The 21,889-nt window shown below is 35.6% G+C and overlaps 1 protein-coding gene across 1 annotated transcript in view; it reads left to right on the forward strand.

Annotated features, from left to right (window-relative positions):
* Positions 1-257: 257 nt before the first annotated feature.
* The window catches only part of Rit2 (Ras like without CAAX 2), a 364,390-nt gene continuing 342,758 nt past the window's right edge, over positions 258-21,889 (forward strand). Inside the window, exon 1 of the mRNA XM_074069907.1 lies at positions 258-735. Coding sequence (XP_073926008.1) covers positions 633-735 — 103 coding nt within the window. The 5' untranslated portion in view covers positions 258-632. The remainder of the gene's footprint in view (positions 736-21,889) is intronic.

Consider the following 21,889-nt stretch of genomic DNA (forward strand, 5'->3'; position numbering starts at 1 on the left):
GTTTTTTGTTTGCTTGTTTTGTCTTTTTTTATGAAAGTATAGCAGCCTTTTTCCCAGAATGAAAACTGCAGAAGGATTGTGATAAAAAGCAAGGACACAAGCAGCAGAAATTCTTCTTAATTAATTATCACTGATTAAAAGAAAGCAGTGTCTTTAAAACTGCAGAAACAGAAGTCAGCCTGTGAGACGATATCTTCCATTAAGTCTCAGATTCACTGTACTCTAGCAGCCCAGCCTGGATTTAGTCAAAAATGTGTGTGCATCTAACAAGTGCAACTGTGCAGGGGTGGGTAGGAAAAAGGAAGGAGAGAGAATGAGAAAGGAAATGGAGAAACAGAAGAGGAAAGAGAAAAAACACAGAACGAGCACAAGAGAGAGATCGTGGGAGACGTGAAAGAGTGAAAGATCAGAAGGAGGGGGGATGTAAAAGCCAGGTTTTTATTGGAAGCAATTGAAGTGGTTGCTATGAGACCCACTCCAGCAGAGGACCAGCAGCCAGCCAGGCGCTGATGGTTCTTACCTCTTACTAAGCCTTTCTTTTACACAGTTTTTGAGTTGCTTAATATCTGAACAAGCACCTGACACGGGTGACTTTTTTCTTCTTTTTTTCCTCCTCCAGTCCCTCGGGTAAGATGGAGGTAGAAAATGAAGCCAGCTGCTCCCTGGGCAGTGCATCAAGCGGGTCCAGAGAGTACAAGGTGGTAATGCTGGGAGCAGGGGGAGTTGGTAAAAGCGGTAAGTTTTATCAGCAAATTCTGGGGAAGGAGGGACCTCTGTAGAAGCAACTCTTTATATAGATATAGAAAAAAAACATAATGCTGATGCTGTTAGGGGCTAGCTGCTGCAGTTAGACTGGCATAATGTTTAAAAGTGAAAAGGCTGTTACAGGGATGCTGATGAGTCAGGAGAATTCAGAGAGAGCCAGTCATGATATATAAAACTTTAAGAGGATGCTTTTCTTCTTTGATCTTATGCTCGGTAATACTTGCTCTTGATTTATATGGCTTTTAAGAATAATAGTGATATTTATGAAATTTTCATGGTATGAGAAAAATGTGCACCTATTCTGAAAAATATTCACATAAAGAAAGAAGTATATAAAGATTTAATTAAACACCCAGACACAAATACAGATACGTCATCAGGATTCTCAATGCTGATTGTTACGTTTGTGTCTTTGATTAGGAGTTTCCTGTCTTCTTTTCCTTGTCTGTGTCTGACATAACATTGCATGGGCTTTGAATGTCAAGAGGAAAGTTGGTTTTGGAAAGTGACAGTGGTTTGGAGAATGGTATTCATTGTCAGCCCCAAGCAGGGTGATCGAACCCAGCTTTGTGATTTACTGAACTATAGGAAACAGCTGCAAGAATAAAAAAGTGTAGTGGCAATGAAGATAAAGACTAATAAACTTAGTTTTCAGTGGTTTGTTTCTTGAGGAGATTCCAAGGTCAAATATAGCAAATTATAGTAATAGGTATACAGTGGTGTTTGAGGTTGAGCAAGTGTTGGAGTTTGGGCCTATGACAGTCACTAGAACATAAGCAAAAATATATAGAGTATTAAAATATAAACATAATAGATCCCCACTAGGGATACATGTTTGCAGATGACAAAGACAAAAAAATTAGATTTATACTAGACAAATAACATCAAAGCACTTCAATAGTTTAGTGCTTTAAAGAAGATTCAGATACAACATTCTTGGCAGAATAATTCAACAAGTTAGTAACTATGGTGGTTGGTCTACCAGGGAGAAGAAAGTTGATCAGTAAAAGAACTTTGGGGATGGCAATGACTTTAGTGAAAAGAAAAGTTCTTTTAAAGAGATCAGAAGAAAATAGCAAGAGACATACAACTGAGCAACCCCAATGCTTCCTTTAACATCAGAAGGAATTACCATAAAGAAAGTGGAAAAAACAGGTAGATTTGGATGTGATCAATAGTCTACGTGAGAAAAATTTGTCATCTATTCTTGGAAATGAATATGAAATGAAGAGCTTTGTAATTGCATAAGAATGAGGTATTTTTTAAAGATTATATATATATTTTTTTAAATAAAGGCTTGGGAGAGAAAAGATCAAAATAGGTGAGGATTTAGGAAAGGAAGAGGGATAGAAGAAAGATAAAGGGAAATTGTATAAATAAATCTGTGCTTTAAAAGAATATCAGTCAGATACAATGAGGAAGATGCAATGTGAGAACAAAATCTGAAAAGAGAGAGAAACAGGTTTAAGAAAAAGGTGGGAGGCCCATCAACAGCAACAGCCACCAGCAGCTGGTGAGGTAGAGAAATGTAGGAATTCCCTTGTCTGGGTCTTCCGTTTTCTTGCTGTCTTGGTGTTTTCTTGTCTCTCCTTGATGTGGACACTGTGGGAATGAAGGGAATAGTTTTTAGGTACTTCATTATATTTCACTGACATGGAACTTGGAGAGTAGAGGTGCTGTTTGTACAGAAGTATCTTCCAGCAATGTCCTATGACTCTGGATTTATGACATTAGAAGAGTGATGTTAAGTCTCCTATTTTGACCTCCTTGACTTTTACTTATGTAGACTATTCATAATACAGTGGCTGAAGGAGTGACTTGAGTTGCTTTCACCTTCACTTTTTTTTTTAAAGAAGTTAGGTTATAATAAATACTTGAGCTAAACTTTTCCAGTGGCAGAAAGACAGGAGTAACCTGCTCACCCTCAGAGAAAGTTAAGAATAAAAGAGGGTAAATGGTTCCTTTGTGCTGATTATGTAAGTGACATACTTTGGCTATTATTCCAGTAGTATGCCATTCATACTACAGTTCCACGCCTGATTCCAGGTGTTTGGAATGATAGTGATAGAATCAGTTCTTGCCCTTGAACTCTTCTATGATTTATCCAGTATTGTCCAAATGTAAATACAGAACCACTGACTTCATTATTACACTTCTTTTTAAGTTTAAAATAATTGCTTTCAAATCAACTGAAATATTTTTAAAAGTCACTTTTTATATTACTGAAGATCTGTATCAATAGAGGACTATCAAAGGAATGTCCAAGCCTCCTGTGGTCAGTTACATTCTAGGAGAGGTTTTCTCTAATGTAGAATCTTAGGAAAATGCATCAGGCTCTCATCTATTTAGAGTTCTGAGAGGCAGGTCCAATACAGTGTTGAAAATGGGAAGAAACTCAACATACTGTGGCTAAAATTCTTTGGGGAACGAAATCTTGAAGACTTTTTATGCATATTGAGAAATTAGGTGTGGGCTGTATTCACATTTTACTAAAATATTTTGTGGTTTAGTAGAAACTTTTGAAAATTTTGCAACTTTACTGAAATAAGAATTCCCAGAAGATGTAAAATATATAGGTGAATCAATGTACTGTGTGAGGGAAATTTTAAACCACAAGTAAATAATCAAGTTTATTGAACACATACTATACAGGGAAAAGTTGAAACAAGTGAATATTTATGATGCACTCAATGATGATGGCAAGCATATGTATTACCTTCTAATATTTACTTCTCAGAGCAATCTGAGTGAGGGTCTTCCTTTTACAGACTGAAAATCTGAGGTCCAGTGAAATAACTTGTACCTGGTCATTAGGGAAATAAATTATAGTGTTCTGAGACATTTTATCCAACTCTACTACATTAGTTTTAATACTTTGGGGAAGACAAACAAGTTCTATTGGTCACTTTTAGCAAGAAAATAGTACTGTTGGTAAGGCATTCTCTTATCTTGAATGTTATATTAAGAAGTAATCTTAACCATCTACACTAACATTCCTATTTATACATCTATGCTTGTTTGATTTATAAATTAATATAATTAAAAATTATATAAAGTAGTTCTATCCTGTATAACTATAAAAGTACAGTTACATTTATATAATTTAATTATATTTAATATTGCTAAAGAATATAACTAATTGAAGAGAAAGCAGGGATACACAACCAGTAGTCCTCATTTTATTTGAAAGATAGAGAAATTGAGGCATTTGGACTTGAAAGGAAATGCAAGGTTCATGCATATAGTGGTAGATGACTCACATCTAGAACACAACCCTTCTGACCAAGCTTAGTTTGTTTTTCCATTCTAATATTTATACAAGATCATCTGAGTCAAAATTGGGCCATAAAAAGAAACAGATATGTGGAATTAATAGTCCAAAAATCTAATGTAAGATATAAAGATGATGGGTAACAATATTGTATTCAGATTTTTGTATTAGCTGTTCTTGCTACACAGTAAAGAAGACTGTGTGGAATATGTCCATTTGCTTTACCATGGTATAATCATTTTGCTACATATGTATTCATATGTTTACATCACATTGCTTACCTAAAATACAGGTATGTGATACACAAATAATATTTTAGCTAATGATGCAACAAATACATGAAGATGGTCATATAAAATTATAATGGAACTGAACAATTCCTACCATCTAGTTATGTCTTAGCCATCCTAACAATGTATTATCCATGTGTTTATACTAATGCTGGTATAAAAACTTCCTACTGCACTGCCAATCATAAAAAAGTAATACGTATAATTATGTAGTGCACATAATACTTGATAGTGATAATAAATATTACCAGTTTCTGCATTTACTGTCTTATAGTTTTTAATCATTATTTTTGAGTGTACTCCTATTCATGTAAAAAAAAAGTTTACCATAAAAAAGCATGTCATATTACAGTTGTGGGTCATACATCTCATGTATTTTGATTACATCATTTTTCTCTTGTGCTTGATTTAACCTTATATTATGCATTATGGCTCTAGGAGTAAACTACTATATAGCAATAGGCTTTCTCTGTCTCTCTCTTTATCTCTGTCTATCTCTGTCTATGCCCGTTTTTCTCTCTCTCCCCATAGATAAATAAATAGAAGATAGATAGATAGATAGATAGAATATATATACAATATATCCTAGGTATGTTGTAGTAAGGTGTATCATATAAGTTTGTCTAAGTACACTCCATAAGAAAGTGTTTCTCTCTCTCTCTCTCTCTCTCTCTCTCTCTCTCTCTCTCTCTCTCTCTGTTTTCTCTCTGTCTCTCTTTTTCTCTCACACTCTCTCTGTCTCTCCCTCTTTCTCATCTCTGTTTCTCATCACTATCTCTTTATTTCTCACTTTGTCTTTCTGTCTGTCTCTGCCCATCTGGACTGGAGATATTGACCTTTTTCTTTGTAGGCTGGTGTCTAAAATCTGCCCCTGAGAAACACAGCCTGCTGAGTTGTTGCTTCCCTTCCTTGCATTTAGTTCTGGTTCTCCTAGTACAGATATATTATTCAGAAGATCTTAGTCAAGAATAAAAATATTTTATTTTCCAAAGTATATTTTACCATCTGTTTTAGGTCTTATTTGATGATAAAATAATTTGAGGAGTTGAGTAGGTCATCTGTCCTTTATATTTAGATGAACTCTCTGAGACACAGCAATGTCAAGAGATTTGTCCAAGAGTACAAGTAAGGAGGTAGGGATTACATATTAACTCAAATTTTCTAACTAAATTGTTTTCTATCAAACTCATCTTAGTATGCCAGCATGGAAACTGCATGCCCTTCTCTCATCCCTAAAACACATCTTCAATTATCTTGGTGAAATTGTGTCTTAATACACATTTTCATGCTTGGTATATATGGAACAGCATGGAAGCAATTGAGAAGGGAGATATTTATTCATAAATATGATTTTTAACATGGTCTCTGCCCTCTAGGAGTGTACCATCTCATGGTAGGAAAATAATGTGCAAATTGAGCATAAATCACAGCAGAGATAGTATCTAAATTGAGTAGTTACAGGTAAGTAAGATTTCTTGAAGTTAAGAACCAAAAGTATGGTAAGACTTGAGCATTATAATTTAACAAAAATAGCATATATGAGGAAGAATATATAGGGTTACAACTTTTTGCAAAGTGATCTTTATAACTTAGTGTCTTCTAGGAATAATTGCAAAAATCTCCCCTGAATTTAAAACAGATTTTTGGAAGATGAGAAGATACACAAAAGAAAACAAACTGAACAGATACAAATGTATTAGGGAACTCAGAAATTATCAGAATGTATCCATTGTGAATTCTGTGTAAAGAGAAAACTCATTTGCAGAATAAGCAATCATACTACCTCCCACAACTTTTTGCAATTAGTCTCTTTTGTAAATTCAGAGTTTTATGTAGCAAGATTTTATAAAAGAAAAGCAGTAACAGTTATGTTCTGATGTAAACAGAAAACAACACAAAACCAATCCCTTCAAACCAATGAATTGGTTTAAGAAGGTAGAAAATTGAGTATTTGATGAATTAAATCATGGCAAAGAACCAAGGGCATAATTTATATCCTTGAGACTGAACAATTCAGCCACATTAGCCAAACTTTGGGTCTGAAAAAGCTGAAGAATTGTCATGCCATGACCATGTATTATCCTAACCCAGTGGCTTGCAAAGGCAGAGTTAAAAAATAAGCAAAGAAAAAATAAAAAGAATTTAATACCCAGGGGCCCTCTGTTCTCACTCTTAATTGTTGTACCCTAATTACACCAAAGACAATCACTCATTGTAATACTGTCACAAGAATTAGCCAAAAGGTTCAAATAAAGCTCAGTAGAAAAAATAAATTGCTAGCTATTCATTCAAGTAATGACTGACGGCATAATTGGAGTAAAAGGTGTTGACTGACAATGTTTCAAAGACTGAATGCATTATATAGAGAGTCAATTGATGAAAGAGAGTTAATAGAAGTCTCTGTTTTTATCAGATATAGGGGAAGAAAGTGAGTGAGCACGTGTTCATCCCTAAATTACCCATATGTTACTAGGCTCCTTACATTCATATACTTGCTCTGTCGTCTGGACAGCCAACTGTCTCCCACATTCATCTGCCTTCATTCAGTCCTTACCTGGATTTTGTGAGGAAGGCATTGCGGTCTTGCAGTCTGCGTTTTATAGATGAGAAAGCTAAGGCCTACATTCAAGAAATTTTAATATACCCAGAGATAGAGATGTTAAATCACAAAACCAAGGTGCCTACACATTTATGTCTAAGGTCAATGTATTCATCAGAGCACCCTGAGAGTTTTAATTTCATTTCTTGAGGAGATGGTACTGTGAGTCTGAGTTCTAACTTCATCTTCCTCTCTACAGAGGTTGTTTTTAAACATCAGGTAAAATGATATACACCAAAGTTGAAAAATTCAATTTTCTACCCAAACAGCAGGGAATATTGTCTTTATTCAAACAGAGTGGGAGAAGGCGCAGAAATTCTGGCCAAATAATTAAACATATCAGTAGCAAATACAACATTCTTGTTCAATGAGTGAATTCTAGGAGCCTTGACCACGTAGAGAAATGGTGACAATCTCTTCAATTTGAGAAAACTAAGTAACCCAGTAATTATAAGCATATGTGGGAAATCTGATTCATGCTGATGAAGAAAAGAAACAGTGTACAGAGTTTATTTAGCAATTTTGTAACCTATTAGGTGCTGGTTTATCTTGAAAGTATGTTTTCTCTAAATACATATATTATACAGTAACCAATAGAAACCATTTGTCACAATTAGACAAAACCTCCTTCTCTATTTACTTAATAAAAAACAGTGTGTATGTGTGGGTGTGGGTGTATGGGGGACAGGGATGAGTGTTGATCAGTGAAAAGCCCTAAACTATTACTAAGAAACAGATAGAACCTAATTTCTATACACTGCAATAAAAAACATGCATAAACAAAATTATGATACAATGTGGTAGATACAATGATATAGAGCTACGCTTAGTACTGTGAAAGCAATAGGAACTGTGGGAAATTAGAGTGACTATCATAGACTGCTCAGCTCTTCTTCTATAGCCTTGGTAATAGAAGTTTCTTAAATTAGTGGACCATGGATTTTTCCAATGGACCATGCTGCCAATAACTGTCTGACTCTAGTGTGCATCTTTGCAGGTTGGTGGAATCATGGTGGTACAAAATGATGGATGGCAGCTCTCTGCACTATTTACAAACATGAAGGGAATCTTATCTCTGAATGTGACTCTTATTTGCAAAGCTCAACACTGGTCTTCATTTAATTAGTTGGACTTTACTCATAAATTCTAGCTGTCTGATGACTGTGACCAAGCAGTGCCATCTGTTCTTCTGGTCCTTCAGCAGGCATCTGTTAAGTCCCATTGCTGGCTACTATAGTAGATATTCACTTCTGTCCTTTCTGACTGTCATAATCCTGCTCCAATGAAAACCACAGAATCAGTAGGGCAGGTATTGATTTATTATTTTTTCTACTTCAGTGTCCTGCCACTACCAAGACTACTGGAGGTAAAGAAAAACGTGCTTGGTTGGAGTGTATAAAGGAGGGAAATCTGAGAAGTGGGGTGACCCTTCTGGGGGTGTTGCATTGAAAGGAGAAGCAAAGTTAAGACAAGGTTTACAATCCTGGAAAAAAGTCAAGTGAACTGGAATGAGATGCTGTAAGAAATTTGTCTCACAATGGAACATTGGACTAGGATTTTATTTTAGTAGTACTAGGGTCTGAATTCAGAGTTTTGAGTTTGCTAGACAGGCACTCTATCACTTGAGCTATGCCTTCAGTTCTTTTTGCTGTGATTATTTTGGAGATAGGGTCTCACTTTTTATACAAGCTGGTCTGTATAGTAATCCTCCTGTGTTACCCTTCCTGTCCTTGCTGGGATGACAGGCAAGCACCACCAGGCCCAGCTTTTTTCCATTGAGATGGAACCTCACAAATTTTTTCTCCCGGTTGGCATCAAACCATGATCCTCCTGATCTTAATCTCCCAAGTAGCTACAGGCTTTAACCACAAGCACCCAGCTCAAGTTAGAACATTTAAATTGTGTGGATGTGGTTGTAGTATAGAAGGGGATTCTTTGATCAGAAAATTGCTTTTAAAAGGAAGTCAATGTTTTGTCAGTCACTTAATAATTGGATAAGAAATCCTTAGTCTTCCATTCCATAGTTCCTCTTAATGTATTTTAAACAGAAGTATAGTGTGTATGTGTTCATAAATCTGTTCATTTTCACAAAGGAGAAATGATTCTTATTTTATCATAGTACTCTTTCAATTTCTTTGCTCAGCGAACAGCACAATAAAAGCTAAACATTTTTTTGTGGTAACAGGGTATGAACTCAGGGCCTACAACTTGAGCCATTCTACCAGTCCTTTTTTTGAGAAGGGTTTGTTCAGGATGGGGTCTCAGAAACTATTTGTCTAGTGATGACTTTAAACCATGATCCTCCTGATCTCTGCCTCCTGAGTAGCTAGGATTACAGGCATGAGCCACTGACGCCTGGATGAGAGCTAAGCCTTTTGTGTCTTACATACACTGGCCCTGTTCAAAGCACACAAGTATTCATAGAGTCTCATAAACATTTGCTCTGTAAGTATGTTTATTATCCCTAACTTAAAGGTAAGAATGGTGAGGTTTGAGGAGCATAAATAGCCCACTGAGGAACCCAGAGACAGTAAAATAACAGTCACTACCAGAGTTAAGGTATAGACCATGGTCTAGTATACCTCTCCCCACCCCATGTTCTTGACAACCCTTGATTGCAAGATGGAGCTTCAATATAGAAATGAAGACAGAGTAATGTGAATCAGAGGTTTGAACATCCCAGAAATCCATAGCCATGTTTTGTCATTTGTTAAATGAGGACAACATCACGTACTATAATTATTCATGTACAGAATATCAGAATATTAAAAACAAAACCCGACACAGTTAAATGCCAAATAAATTTGTAACATAAATTGATACATCTATTTTTAATTATTTATCCTCAATAACCCTTGCTCTTGCACAGGTCATTTAAACTTTAAGTCTTCATTTTCCTCATTAATGATATTAATAAAATTATCTCAGAGAGTTTCTTGTGTAGATAACATTGGTAAATATTAGATAAAAGCTATGGATTGTAATTGCCCAAAGATTACATTTTCCTTAAAGCTTGTTTCCCCCTCCTCTTTTCTGTCCTATCTTCCTTTCTTCCTTCCTTCCTTCCTTCCATCTTTACCTTCTTTATGTCTATATCTCTGTAGCCTGGGGGAAGGGTAGTGGTGGAAGCTCTTTCAGATGAGTTCCAGGAAAATGCAATTTGGATTGAATACTATAAACCTGCCATTGCATATCCAGCTTCCCTATGCCTGATCATGTAATCGATATTCTTATATTGATTAGTTTCAGTTTTGGTCCCTTGAGTGGTAATTTCAGTGACAATTACAATGGTGGTTTGGTAGCTACTATAGTAAACAATCCCTTTATTCATCTTAATTGATCTGTAAAATACATACACACACACACACACACACACACACACACACACACACACACACACCCCACTACCTATTAGAAAAAAGATTTAAGAAAAATCACCTGCTACAATAGGTGCAAAGGGTCTGCTGAGCGGAACTATTGTTTCAGTGGGGTGTGCTTGAGCTCAACTTGGACTGAAGCGAACATTTTCAATATGTATATTGTTTTCATACATTTTGAATAATAAGATATTTATTGTTTTTCACAGTAGAAACACTACTAAATTTCAATAGACTCATTTTTAATGGTTGCAGGAAAAACTAATAAGCTACAGACACACAGATTTTTCATTGAAAAATCAGATTATTTACAAATATGTGGAGCCTATCTCTTATTTGAAATTGTAAAAACTTTGCTTAATTGGTCCCCATCTGCCATCCTTTACCCTTACTCCCACATCCTACCCCTATCTCTATCAGTCTGATTGTCTTGAAATACTGTTTTGTTTTCACTCGGTGGGAACTACACGAAGATGTAAAATGACCCAAAAGTATCCTTTCAGCTCTGTGTTCCATCATCTTCCTTCTAGATAAATTATTTTTTATTTCTCAAGTCATGAAACTTCCCCCTCCTGTATTATCAACAGCTATTCTCACTTAGGCTTTTTCCTACCTGCCCTCCATAATTCTAGTCATCTCTCTATTCAGGTTATGCACATGTATTTCCTGTTTCTAACATTGTTTCTGAATGCTCTGGTTCCACATATTTTCTCTCCTTTATAATATTTAAATTTTTTCCTGATTATTATTCATTTCATCACTATTTACAATTGTACAGGTTCTTTTTTTAAAAAATTTTTATTTTATTCATATGTGCATACAATGTTTGGGTCATTTCTCCCCCCTTCTCCCCCCTATCCCCACCCTGCTTCCTCCCTTTTCCCCCCACCCCCTCGCTACCCAGCAGAAACTATTTTGCCCTTATCTCTAATTTTGTTGAAGAGAGAGTATAAGCAATAATAGAAAAGACCAAGGGTTTTTGCTAGTTGAGATAAGAATAGCTATACAGGGAGTTGACTCACATTGGTTTCCTGTGCATGTGTGTTACCTTCTAGGCTAATTCTTCTTGAACTAACCTTTTCTCTAGTTCCTGGTCCCTTTTTCCTATTGGCCTCAGTTGCTTTTAAGGTATCTGCTTTAGTTTCTCTGTGTTAAGGGCAACAAATGCTAGCTAATTTTTTAGGTGTCTTACCTATCCTCACCCCTCCCTTGTGTGCTCTCGCTTTTATCATGTGCTCAAACTCCAATCCCATTGTTGTGTTTGCCCTTGATCTAATGTCAACATATGAGGGAGAACATACGATTTTTGGTCTTTTGGGCCAGGCTAACCTCACTCAGAATGATGTTCTCCAGTTCCATCCATTTACCAGCAAATGATAACATTTCGTTCCTCTTCATGGCTGCATAAAATTCCATTGTGTATAAATACCACATTTTCTTGATCCATTCATCAGTAGTGGGGCATCTTGGCTGTTTCCATAACTTGGCTATTGTGAATAGTGCTGCAATAAACATGGGTGTTCAGGTGCCTCTGGAGTAACCTGTGTCACATTTTTTTGGGTATATCCCCAAGAGTGGTATTGCTGGATCATATGGTAGATCAATGTTTAGATTTTTAAGTAGCCTCCAAATTTTTTTCCAGAGTGATTATACTAGTTTATATTCCCACCAACAGTGTAAGAGAGTTCCTTTTTCCCCACATCCTCACCAACACCTGTTGTTAGTGGTGTTGCTGATGATGGCTATTCTAACGGGTGAGGTGGAATCTTAGTGTGGTTTTAATTTGCATTTCCTTTATTGCTAGAGATGGTGAGCATTTTTTCATGTGTTTTTTGGCCATTTGAATTTCTTCTTTTGAGAAAGTTCTGTTTAGTTCACTTGCCCATTTCTTTATTGGTTCATTAATTTTGGGAGAATTTAGTTTTTTAAGTTCCCTATATATTCTGGTTATCAGTCCTTTGTCTGATGTGTATCTGGAAAATATTTTCTCCCACTCTGTGGGTGTTCTCTTCAGTTTAGAGACCATTTCTTTTGTTGAGCAGAGGCTTTTTAGTTTTATGAAGTCCCATTTATTTATGGTATCTCTTAGTTGCTGTGCTTCTGGGGTTTCCATTGAGGAAGTCCTTGCCTATACCTATTAATTCCAGAGTATTTCCTATTCTTTCCTGTACCAACTTTAGAGTTTGGAGTCTGAAGTTAAGATCTTTGATCCATTTTGAATTAATGTTGGTATAGGGTGATATACATGGATCTAGTTTCAGTTTTTTGCAGACTGCTAACCAGTTTTCCCAGCAGTTTTTGTTGAAGAGGCTGTTTTTTCTCCATCATATAATTTTAGTGCCTTTGTCAAAGACAAGTTGTTTCATGTCTGTTTTGTGCCAGTACCATGCTGTTTTTATTATTATTGCTTTGTGATATAGTATGAAGTCGGGTATCGTGATACCTCCAGCACTGTTCTTTTGACTGAGTATTGCCTTGGCTATTTGTGGCCTCTTGTGTTTACATATAAATTTCATGGTAGATTTTTCAGTCTCTTTAATGAATGATTGGAATTTTGATGGGAATTGCATTAAACATGTAGATTACTTTTGGGAGTATCGACATTTTTACTATGTTGATTCTACCAATCCATGAGCATGAGAGATCTCTCCACTTTCTATAGTCTTCCTCAATCTCTTTCTTCAGAAGTGTATAGTTTTCCTCGTAGAGGTCATTCACATCCTTTGTTAGGTTTACACCTAGGTATTTGATTTTTTTGAGGCTATTGTCAATGGAATTGTTTTCATATATTCTTTCTCAGTTTGCTCATTATTAGTGTATAGAAATGCTAATGATTTTTCTATGTTGATTTTATATCCTGCTACCTTGCTATAGCTATTGATGGTGTCTAGGAGCTTTTGAGTAGAGTTTTTTGGGTCTTTAAGGTATATGATCATATCGTCTGCAAATAGGGATATTTTGACAGTTTCTTTAACTATTTGTGTTCCTTTTATTCCTTCTTCTTGCCTAATTGCTCTGGCTAGGAATTCCAGTATTATGTTGAGTAGGAGTGAAGATAGTGGGCATCCTTGTCTAGTTCCTGATTTTAGAGGGAATGTTTTCACTTTTTCTCCGTTAAGTATAATGTTGGCTGTAGGTTTGTCATATATAGTTTTTATAATGTTGAGGTACTTTCCTTCTATTCCTAGTTTTCTTAGAGCTTTTATCATGAAATGGTTGTACAGGTTCTTTTAGCATCTGGTTTAAGATCTTAAAATGTTATTTGAATATTGGATTTTTATTAAACTTGTTATGTCTTTAGTTCTTATTTTTCCCAACTTGATTGTAAATTCATGGAGGATAGTAAATAGATTTCAAATTGTCTTTCTCCTCTGATAATAGTTATGGCAATAAATTTTCAAGTATTTTGTAATAAATTTAGTTTCCTTCTTCTGCCTTTGAGGAAATGCAGATGGTAAAATAGTTTGTAGTAAATTTTAACTAAGCAATATTCTAAAAGTTAATGAAAAAAAGGAGGCATAGATATAAAGAAAGAAACTAGCACAAAGAGAAAATTGGTAAGTATGTGACTATAGGTTAATGCTATGGCTTGCAAAGAAATGAGACTCAGGCCACCATGAATAGTCTTTGGTTACACTGAATTTGTAGGTTCGAAGCCCACTCTTTTTTTAGATGCTCATTAACACACATAGATAGGCATCAGTTTTTGGACGAAATCTGATGGATGGTTACGATCAAGTAATATAAAAATGCATTGTCGTAACCAGAGATCACATTTCAATAGATACTCAACAATCAGGAGCATTGCACACATTCTTGAAGACCAAAAGCTGGGACATTTGGCAGCCAAATACATATGAAACTGCAAATTATTCACATTTGATTTTCCAAAACATTTCTCTTTGGACAGCAGAACTGCAGACTAGTCTTGAAGATAAGGTTTCCTGAGGGAAGGGAGGAAGAGCAAAGTCTTTCTTGATGTGCTTTGGGAAACCTTTAATGAATAAGCCTGGAGAACATTGTTTACCTCTGGGGTTTGAGTTCAACATTTTCTTAAGATTTTAGTGACTGATTGTTTCTTGTTCAACACTTACAGCAGATGAAGTGGACTGTGATTATGACACTGGATTCTGAATTAGCCACTCGGTTTTACTTATGTTTCCTTGTAGACCAAAAACTATCCTTGACTCAGGCCACCATGAATAGTCTTGACCATGAGGTAATTTTAATTTTGATAACCTCAATTCTAAAATGAAAGGAAGGAGAAAGTCCTGACATCCATGGAACAAGTTTATAATCAAGGCATCCCTTCTCCCCAAATTCAGGAAGCAGTAAAATCAAGAAGGTAAGTTTTATTTTCTAGGCAGTTATTGTAATTTTAAAAATCCAAGAAACAAAAACAAACATAAAATACAACTTTGTTTTCTAGGAAAGCGCTTTTCTTCTTATATTTTTCTCCTATTTTCTTTACCTACTAACATCTTTCCACTTGTTTGGTTATAATGAAATGGTTAAAACAATCTAATATCAACTTCCAACATTTCTTTGGACCCATCCACAAAATCCTTTATATTCCAAATGCCCTTAGAAAGTGTGTCTCCCACTTACTTCATCACAGAAAAGCAAATTGAAAACATGTCTGTATAAAATGCTCTGATGTGACAAGCACACATGTCCACTGCCTCTCTAAGCTTATTTGAATTTTTCTTGAGTGTAATTTTGAGACAGCCCAGCATGTTTGAAACAGCTTGGACTTTGAAGATGGATAGATGTGGAATTTAGTTCTGCCACTATCAGCCAAGTGACTTTTCTCATTCTTATTCTTCTTTCTGATTTCTTTATGTTGATGAGGCAAGGCTCACACCTCTGACCTCTTCTTGTCTTTAATTTCCTATAGGATTTTATTCAGTCCCATGGCCTGAATAGAATCTATATACCTTTATGTCTTTATATTTAATGAAATGTATGCCTATATTAATATAATAACAACACATCACTGAAAAAAGCCAAAATTTAAAAATAACATAAAAATGCTAAATGTGGACCAGAATGTAATGAGAGTATAAATTCCTATCACAACTCTGCAAAATGATTTGACACTATTTACAAAGAAGAAGAAATGCATAAGTTCACCATATAATGTAGCAATTCTACTCATAGCTATATGTATATTCAACAGAAGTTCACATCTGCTCAGACAAAAGGCATGGCCAGAATGTTTATAGGTAGCATTATTCTTAATAGCCCCAAATTAAAACTCTAAGAATTATCCATTGAAATGAGCGAATAAATCAAATTTACATCCACATATTCTAAATAGAATGAAGGGAAGGAACACTTACTCATATATCAGAGTGATCTTGGAAATCTCACTCTATTAACGAGGTTTCAACCAAACAATTCATTCATTTAACATATGGTTGAGATATATGACATTGATCTGGGACCTAGAATCACAGCATTGATTTAACCCCAAGTCCACCTTCAGAAACCTGTGGCATAATGGCTCAGAGAGGAAACAAATCAGGAAATTAGAATTACTTTAGCTTTACAGCTGATCTTGTTGGTGTTAGCTTTCCTGATTACTTTTCTCACATAATTGTCCTTAGATGATCTACCTAAAATCAACACAGAAAGTCAGAAAAACTTCATCGCTGTCCTCCATTATTTGAGTTGCTCATGCTATAATCATGAGTCAAAAAACATAGGAAGGTTTCCCATATGCACAGCACAGATGTTGACTTTGTGTTTCTTTGTTTCATCCCAAATACAGATACAGCTGGTCATTCTGCCATAGTTGAATTTGTTTTACATAGCCTGTGCTTAAGAGCAAAGATTTGAGATTCTGCTGTTAAATTTCGGTTCATTTACTTAGTAATGTTGTGAGCTTTGCACAATATTAAGAATCCTTTAATCTCTGTTTCCTTCTCTGTCAAATGGTGATGCCACTGGATCAGACTTCCCATATATTACTGAATAGACTTCCAATAAATAATGTGGATAAAATGCTGAGAACACCTGGCATTTCTGTATAAGCATGAGTTGTTGTTGCTATTTTTATTGTTATGCTTTTCTAAAAAAGACTATTCAGCCCTCCTCAGGCTGAAGATTATGTTTCTTCATTGTGTCCAAGGTTGCTATGACTTTATTTCCTCTTATTTACAATGAAAAGCATTTTTCTTTTGCTTCCCTGTCTGTAACATTTACTGCCTTCATGTCTAGGGCAAAAATCATTCTTGCCATCCTGAGTAAATGGGCTAGAAGGACAGGGAGTAAAGGCCACTTTTACTAAAGAGTTTTTTGGGAAAGAAAATGACTTTGATTTGTAAACCTCCAGTTCCTCCCAGAAAGGAAGATATACATTTCTGAGCTTTTTGGAAATTCTCCCTGATTGTAAAAGTTACTACCTAGAATTACTCTAAACATTCAGAGAAAGACTTTGTAATACATCCTTGAATATTGCAACTTTTGTCTACTTTCTTTTTTTTTATTAAAATAAAGGGAATTTATTATTAATAACAGACAATAATAAAACCAAGCAAAAAGAAACATTCCCTTTTTAAAAGAAACTATAAAGAAAAAGAAAAGTCACAAAATCAGAGAGAATATTTCTAGTAAATATTTTTCAGAAAAGATTTGTGTCCAGATTATATAAGTATTGCAACAATAACAAAAGAGAAACTCAATAGAAATGTGCACAGATTAGAAGTATTACTTCAGAGTACAAATGCAAATGACTGTAAATGATTATTATGCTTTTACATTAGGAAAATGAAAATAATTGCCACAATTAGATATTACTGACTAGCAATAGAATGGTCAAAATTAGAGGAGACCAATATCATTAAATTATGGAAAGTATGTGGATAAAATGAGTTTCATTAATTACTGAGTATAACATATGTAAATACCAGGGCTGGCTTCATGCATATGCATTCTGCTTTACTCTCAGAAAACCGTTATCCCATGTTTGGCTTCGAATTCTGCTCTAACCATCTTGACATTCTTAATATTCTTTTTTTCTCTTTTATTGTTGTGATGGCTGGGGCTACATTGTGGCATTTACATACAAGTTCTTAAAATATTTTAAATCTATCATACATGAATTCACCTCCTCAACCATCCTCCTCCCCCAATTCCTGGAGCAGTTGTTTTAACAGGTATAAGTTTTGCATTTACTTACTTGTGTACACATTTTATTGTACCGTATTCACCTTCCTAATCCCTTTCCCCAACCCCTCTCCCCTCCCACTGGTGCCACCCCTCCCCACTAGGCAGGATTTGTTCTGCCCTCATGTTCTCTGATTCTGTAGGAGAAAAGGAGAGAAGATAAAATGAAAAACATGAAATAAAGATAAAGGTAGTTTCTTTGTGATATTTTCATGTAAGTATATATTATAACCCCAACTGGCTTATCACCTCTAATTTTCTTCATTCTACCTTAGTCCTTTTCTTCTGGTAGTTTCAGTTAGTTTAAGATTTTTATATTCATTCTTGTATAGACAGTATCTCAACCATATTTAAATTCTTAGTTTCCCTACCCCTATTGTGTGTGACCTCCTCTGGATGTGACCAATGTTTCACAATGTTGCTACATTTTGTTAAGTCTATATTCTACAAATGAGAGAAAACATGTGGCTTTTGGCCTTCTGATCCTGGCTATCTTCACTTAAGATGATGTTCCCCAGTTCCATCCACTTACCTGGGAATGACAAAATTTCATTCTTCTTTGTGGCTGAGTAAAAGTCCCTTGTATATAATACCATATTTTTCTTAATCCACTCCTCAGTTATGGGGCATTTAGGCTGTTTCCACACCTTAACTATTGTGAATAGTGCTGTAATAAACCTGGGTGTAATAAACCTGGGTGTACAGTTGCTTTTGTTATAAACTGTCTCACAATCCTTTGGATATATCCCTAGGAGTGGTATTGCTGAAACATATGGCAGGTGTATGTTTAGTTTTTTGAGGAGCCTCCACCCTGTTTTTCATAAGCTTACATTCCCATCAGCAGTGTATGAGGGTCCCTTTTTCCCCACATCTTTGCCAGCATTTGTTTGTGTTTTTGATGGTAGTTATTCTTACAGGAGTAAGGTGGAATCTTAATGCGGGTTTTGATTTTCATTGCCTTTATTGTCAGTGATAGTGAGCATTTTTTCATGTGTTTTTTAGCCATTTGGACTTCCTCCTTTGAAAACCTCTGTTCTGTTCATTTGCCCATTTTTTCATTGGGTCATTGATTTTTGGGGAGTTTAGGTTTTTTGAGCTCCTTATATATTCTGATTATCAACCCCATGTCAGATGTATAGCTGGCAAAGATTTTCTCCCATTATGTGGATGGCCTCCTCTTAGGGACCATTTCTTTTTGTGCAGAAGCTTCTTATGTGGAAAACTTCATGTACAATGAGATTTGAGAACTAAATGAATTCAAAAGAGAACTAGGGAAGCCAGCACAGCTTCACTATTTTGTTCAGTTTGAGCTTATCATGGAAGGTCACACATTAAAAATATCTTTGGGTTGTTGTCCATCACTCCTCCTGGCATATGCAATCATTTTTAATTTTGAAACTTTATAGCTAGCACTTTAATTACACCAGCTGATCTCTATCCAACTAATAAGGTCCTCTGCTCCCACCTTTATTGATTAATCATCTGTTGGAGTTTTTAATATCTATTTGTGTTTAGTTTGCTGATATTAAAATGTCTAATTCTTGAAATTATGAATGGTCTTCTAAAAGATAAGACTTCTGTTTTGATTTATGTAATAAAGTGAGCTGAATGGCGTCTTAATGGGAAACACACCATTGGAGATCATAATAATAAAGAACCTTATAACACTTTTTAGGTTCTTTAAAGTGTCCCCATTGTCTGGTGGACGAACTTTGATTGTTTGTTATGTTTGTTGTTGTTGCTGTTGAGACTGCTTTGTAGACCCTTCAGAACTAACTTCCAGTAAGAGTCCTCCTATGGAAACTGCTCTACACTTGTGCAAACTCAGCACTCCTGTTAGCAGGGCCTTTTCATTGTCTCCCAAACTGACTTTATGCATCCCCACCCAACTTTCATATAAGTCATCCTCCTCATTTTCAATGACCTTCTGGAGTTTTCTCTGACTACTTAAATTCTATTTATCCTTCAAGAAATAAGGAGTACATATCCAAACTCAGTAATTTTTTTCTTATTCTCAATATTTCTAGCTGTTACTCTCTGTATTATTCGTGTATAGCTTAAAATGTTCTGATGTGTACACTGTATTTAACTTTCTCTATACCTGATATATTCACCATAATAAAAATCCCCTTTGAAGCCTAGTTAAATATACTCTGTACTCCCTGCTGAAAGTTTTCAAAGCATTGTTCCCATGCAATGTCTGAGAACTTGTTAGCAATGAAAATTCTCACATACCACTCCAGAGCTACATAATCAGAGGCTCTCAAGATGAAGTTCCCTGAATGTTAACAAGCTTTTTCTTATAACAGACATAAACTCAAGTTTGAACAACAAATCTGTCCTCAAAGTTTGCTTTAATTGGGGATGTTTAAATTGCAGAGGCCTTGACTGAAACATGAGTATTGAGATGTTTTCAAAGCTAACATGTTAATATAGTGTGCAGCAATATTTGGGAACTACCACCACTCTATATCACCCTTCTTTTGCCCACATACATGTTAGCAATGGCTAAGAATATACTATATATTCACATAGTTTTTATTTATTTTTTTTTCATTTTTCTTTTATTATTCATATGTGCATACAAGGCTTGGTTTATTTCTCCCCTCTGCCCCCACCCCCTCCCTTACCACCCACTCCACCCCCTCCCGCTCCCCCCCTCAATACCCAGCAGAAACTATTTTGCCCTTATCTCTAATTTTGTTGTAGAGAGAGTATAAGCAATAATAGGAAGGAACAAGGGGTTTTGCTGGTTGAGATAAAGATAGCTATACAGGGCATTGACTCACATTGATTTCCTGTGCGTGGGTGTTACCTTCTAGGTTAATTCTTTTTGATCTAACCTTTTCTCTAGTACCTGGTCCCCTTTTCCTATTGGCCTCAGTTGCTTTAAGGTATCTGCTTTAGTTTCTCTGCATTAAGGGCAACAAATGCTAGCTAGTTTTTTAGGTGTCTTACCTATCCTCACCCCTCCCTTGTGTGCTCTCGCTTTTATCATGTGCTCATAGTCCAATCCCATTGTTGTGTTTGCCCTTGATCTAATGTCCACATGTGAGGGAGAACATACGATTTTTGGTTTTTTGAGCCAGGCTAACCTCACTTAGAATGATGTTCTCCAATTCCATCCATTTACCAGCGAATGATAACATTTCGTTCTTCTTCATGGCTGCATAAAATTCCATTGTGTATAGATACCACATTTTCTTAATCCATTCGTCAGTGGTGGGGCATCTTGGCTGTTTCCATAACTTGGCTATTTCCACATAGTTTTTAGTCAAATAATTTTTTCTAATTCTGACAATAGTTGGCACATCTCTTTCTGAGCATGAAGTTTGTTTCTCTGTTTCTCTTCTTTCCTCCTTCACAGTCTTTTAGTCTCTGGATTTCATTTTTAGTGTCATACTTTCCCAGAGAACTCAAAATTTAAGCAAGAGCAAAATAAATGATTTTATCAATTATATAAAATAATTTACCTGGAATTTATTATTTTACATAAGTTTTTTTTTAGAAGGAAATACTTGATACATATAAAAGAATCTAGAAGTTAAGAATAAGGATAAACAGAAGTGTAGAACAGGCCCTGCCTGGTGGGGAGATTAGCACGAGAGGGAGAGAGGAAGTGGCGGAGAAAGGGTGTAGGAGGGTGAATATGGTGCAAATACTGTGTACACATGATTGTAAATGTAAAAATGATACCTGTTGAAACTATTCCAGGAGCTGGGGTGGGGGGGAGAACAAAGGAGAACAGTGGAGGGGGTGAATTCAAGTATGGCATATTTGATAACACTGTAAGAACTTTTGTAAATCCCACAGTATACCCCTACACAGCACAACAACAACAACAAAAGAACAAGGATAAAGGATAATGGTGAGCCCACCATTCAATTTAGTGGGTAATTCTAATTGAAATATCTTTACTCACCAATGAAGCAAACTAACATGATTTTCAAATCAGTTTAGAGATATTGGAGGATAATAAAAGAGAGATGTGAAAAGAATAGTACCTTTACAGCATTCGTTAGGACATACACACATGACCGGTGTCCCAGGTATCAGCCTGCATATTGTTGAATGATGGGGATGATGTATAGACATATTGTGAATGAAACAGGAATTTGATACATTACCAAATTATCTTCACAATTTTTCTGTGACAATATGAGCATGGTTTGCTCTGCTTGAAAATGTGAAATCATTTTTGGAATTTAGGAGATACGGATTCTTTTGAAATCTTGAGTTAGTGCTAACAACTTGACAAGGGGAAACATGGTCCCTAGCTCAATTCTGTGAACTGACTGCAGAAAATCAAATAGCCCAAATTTTAAGGTTCCATTCAATTAAGTGTGTCTGTTCTGCTGGTGCTGATGCAGCCTGCCTTCATTAGAAAACAAGTCCTGTTCAGGGGTTGGAATCAGTG

This window comes from Castor canadensis, chromosome 4 (genome assembly GCF_047511655.1).
Source record: "Castor canadensis chromosome 4, mCasCan1.hap1v2, whole genome shotgun sequence".
In the NCBI taxonomy this organism is placed as follows: Eukaryota; Metazoa; Chordata; class Mammalia; order Rodentia; family Castoridae; genus Castor; species Castor canadensis.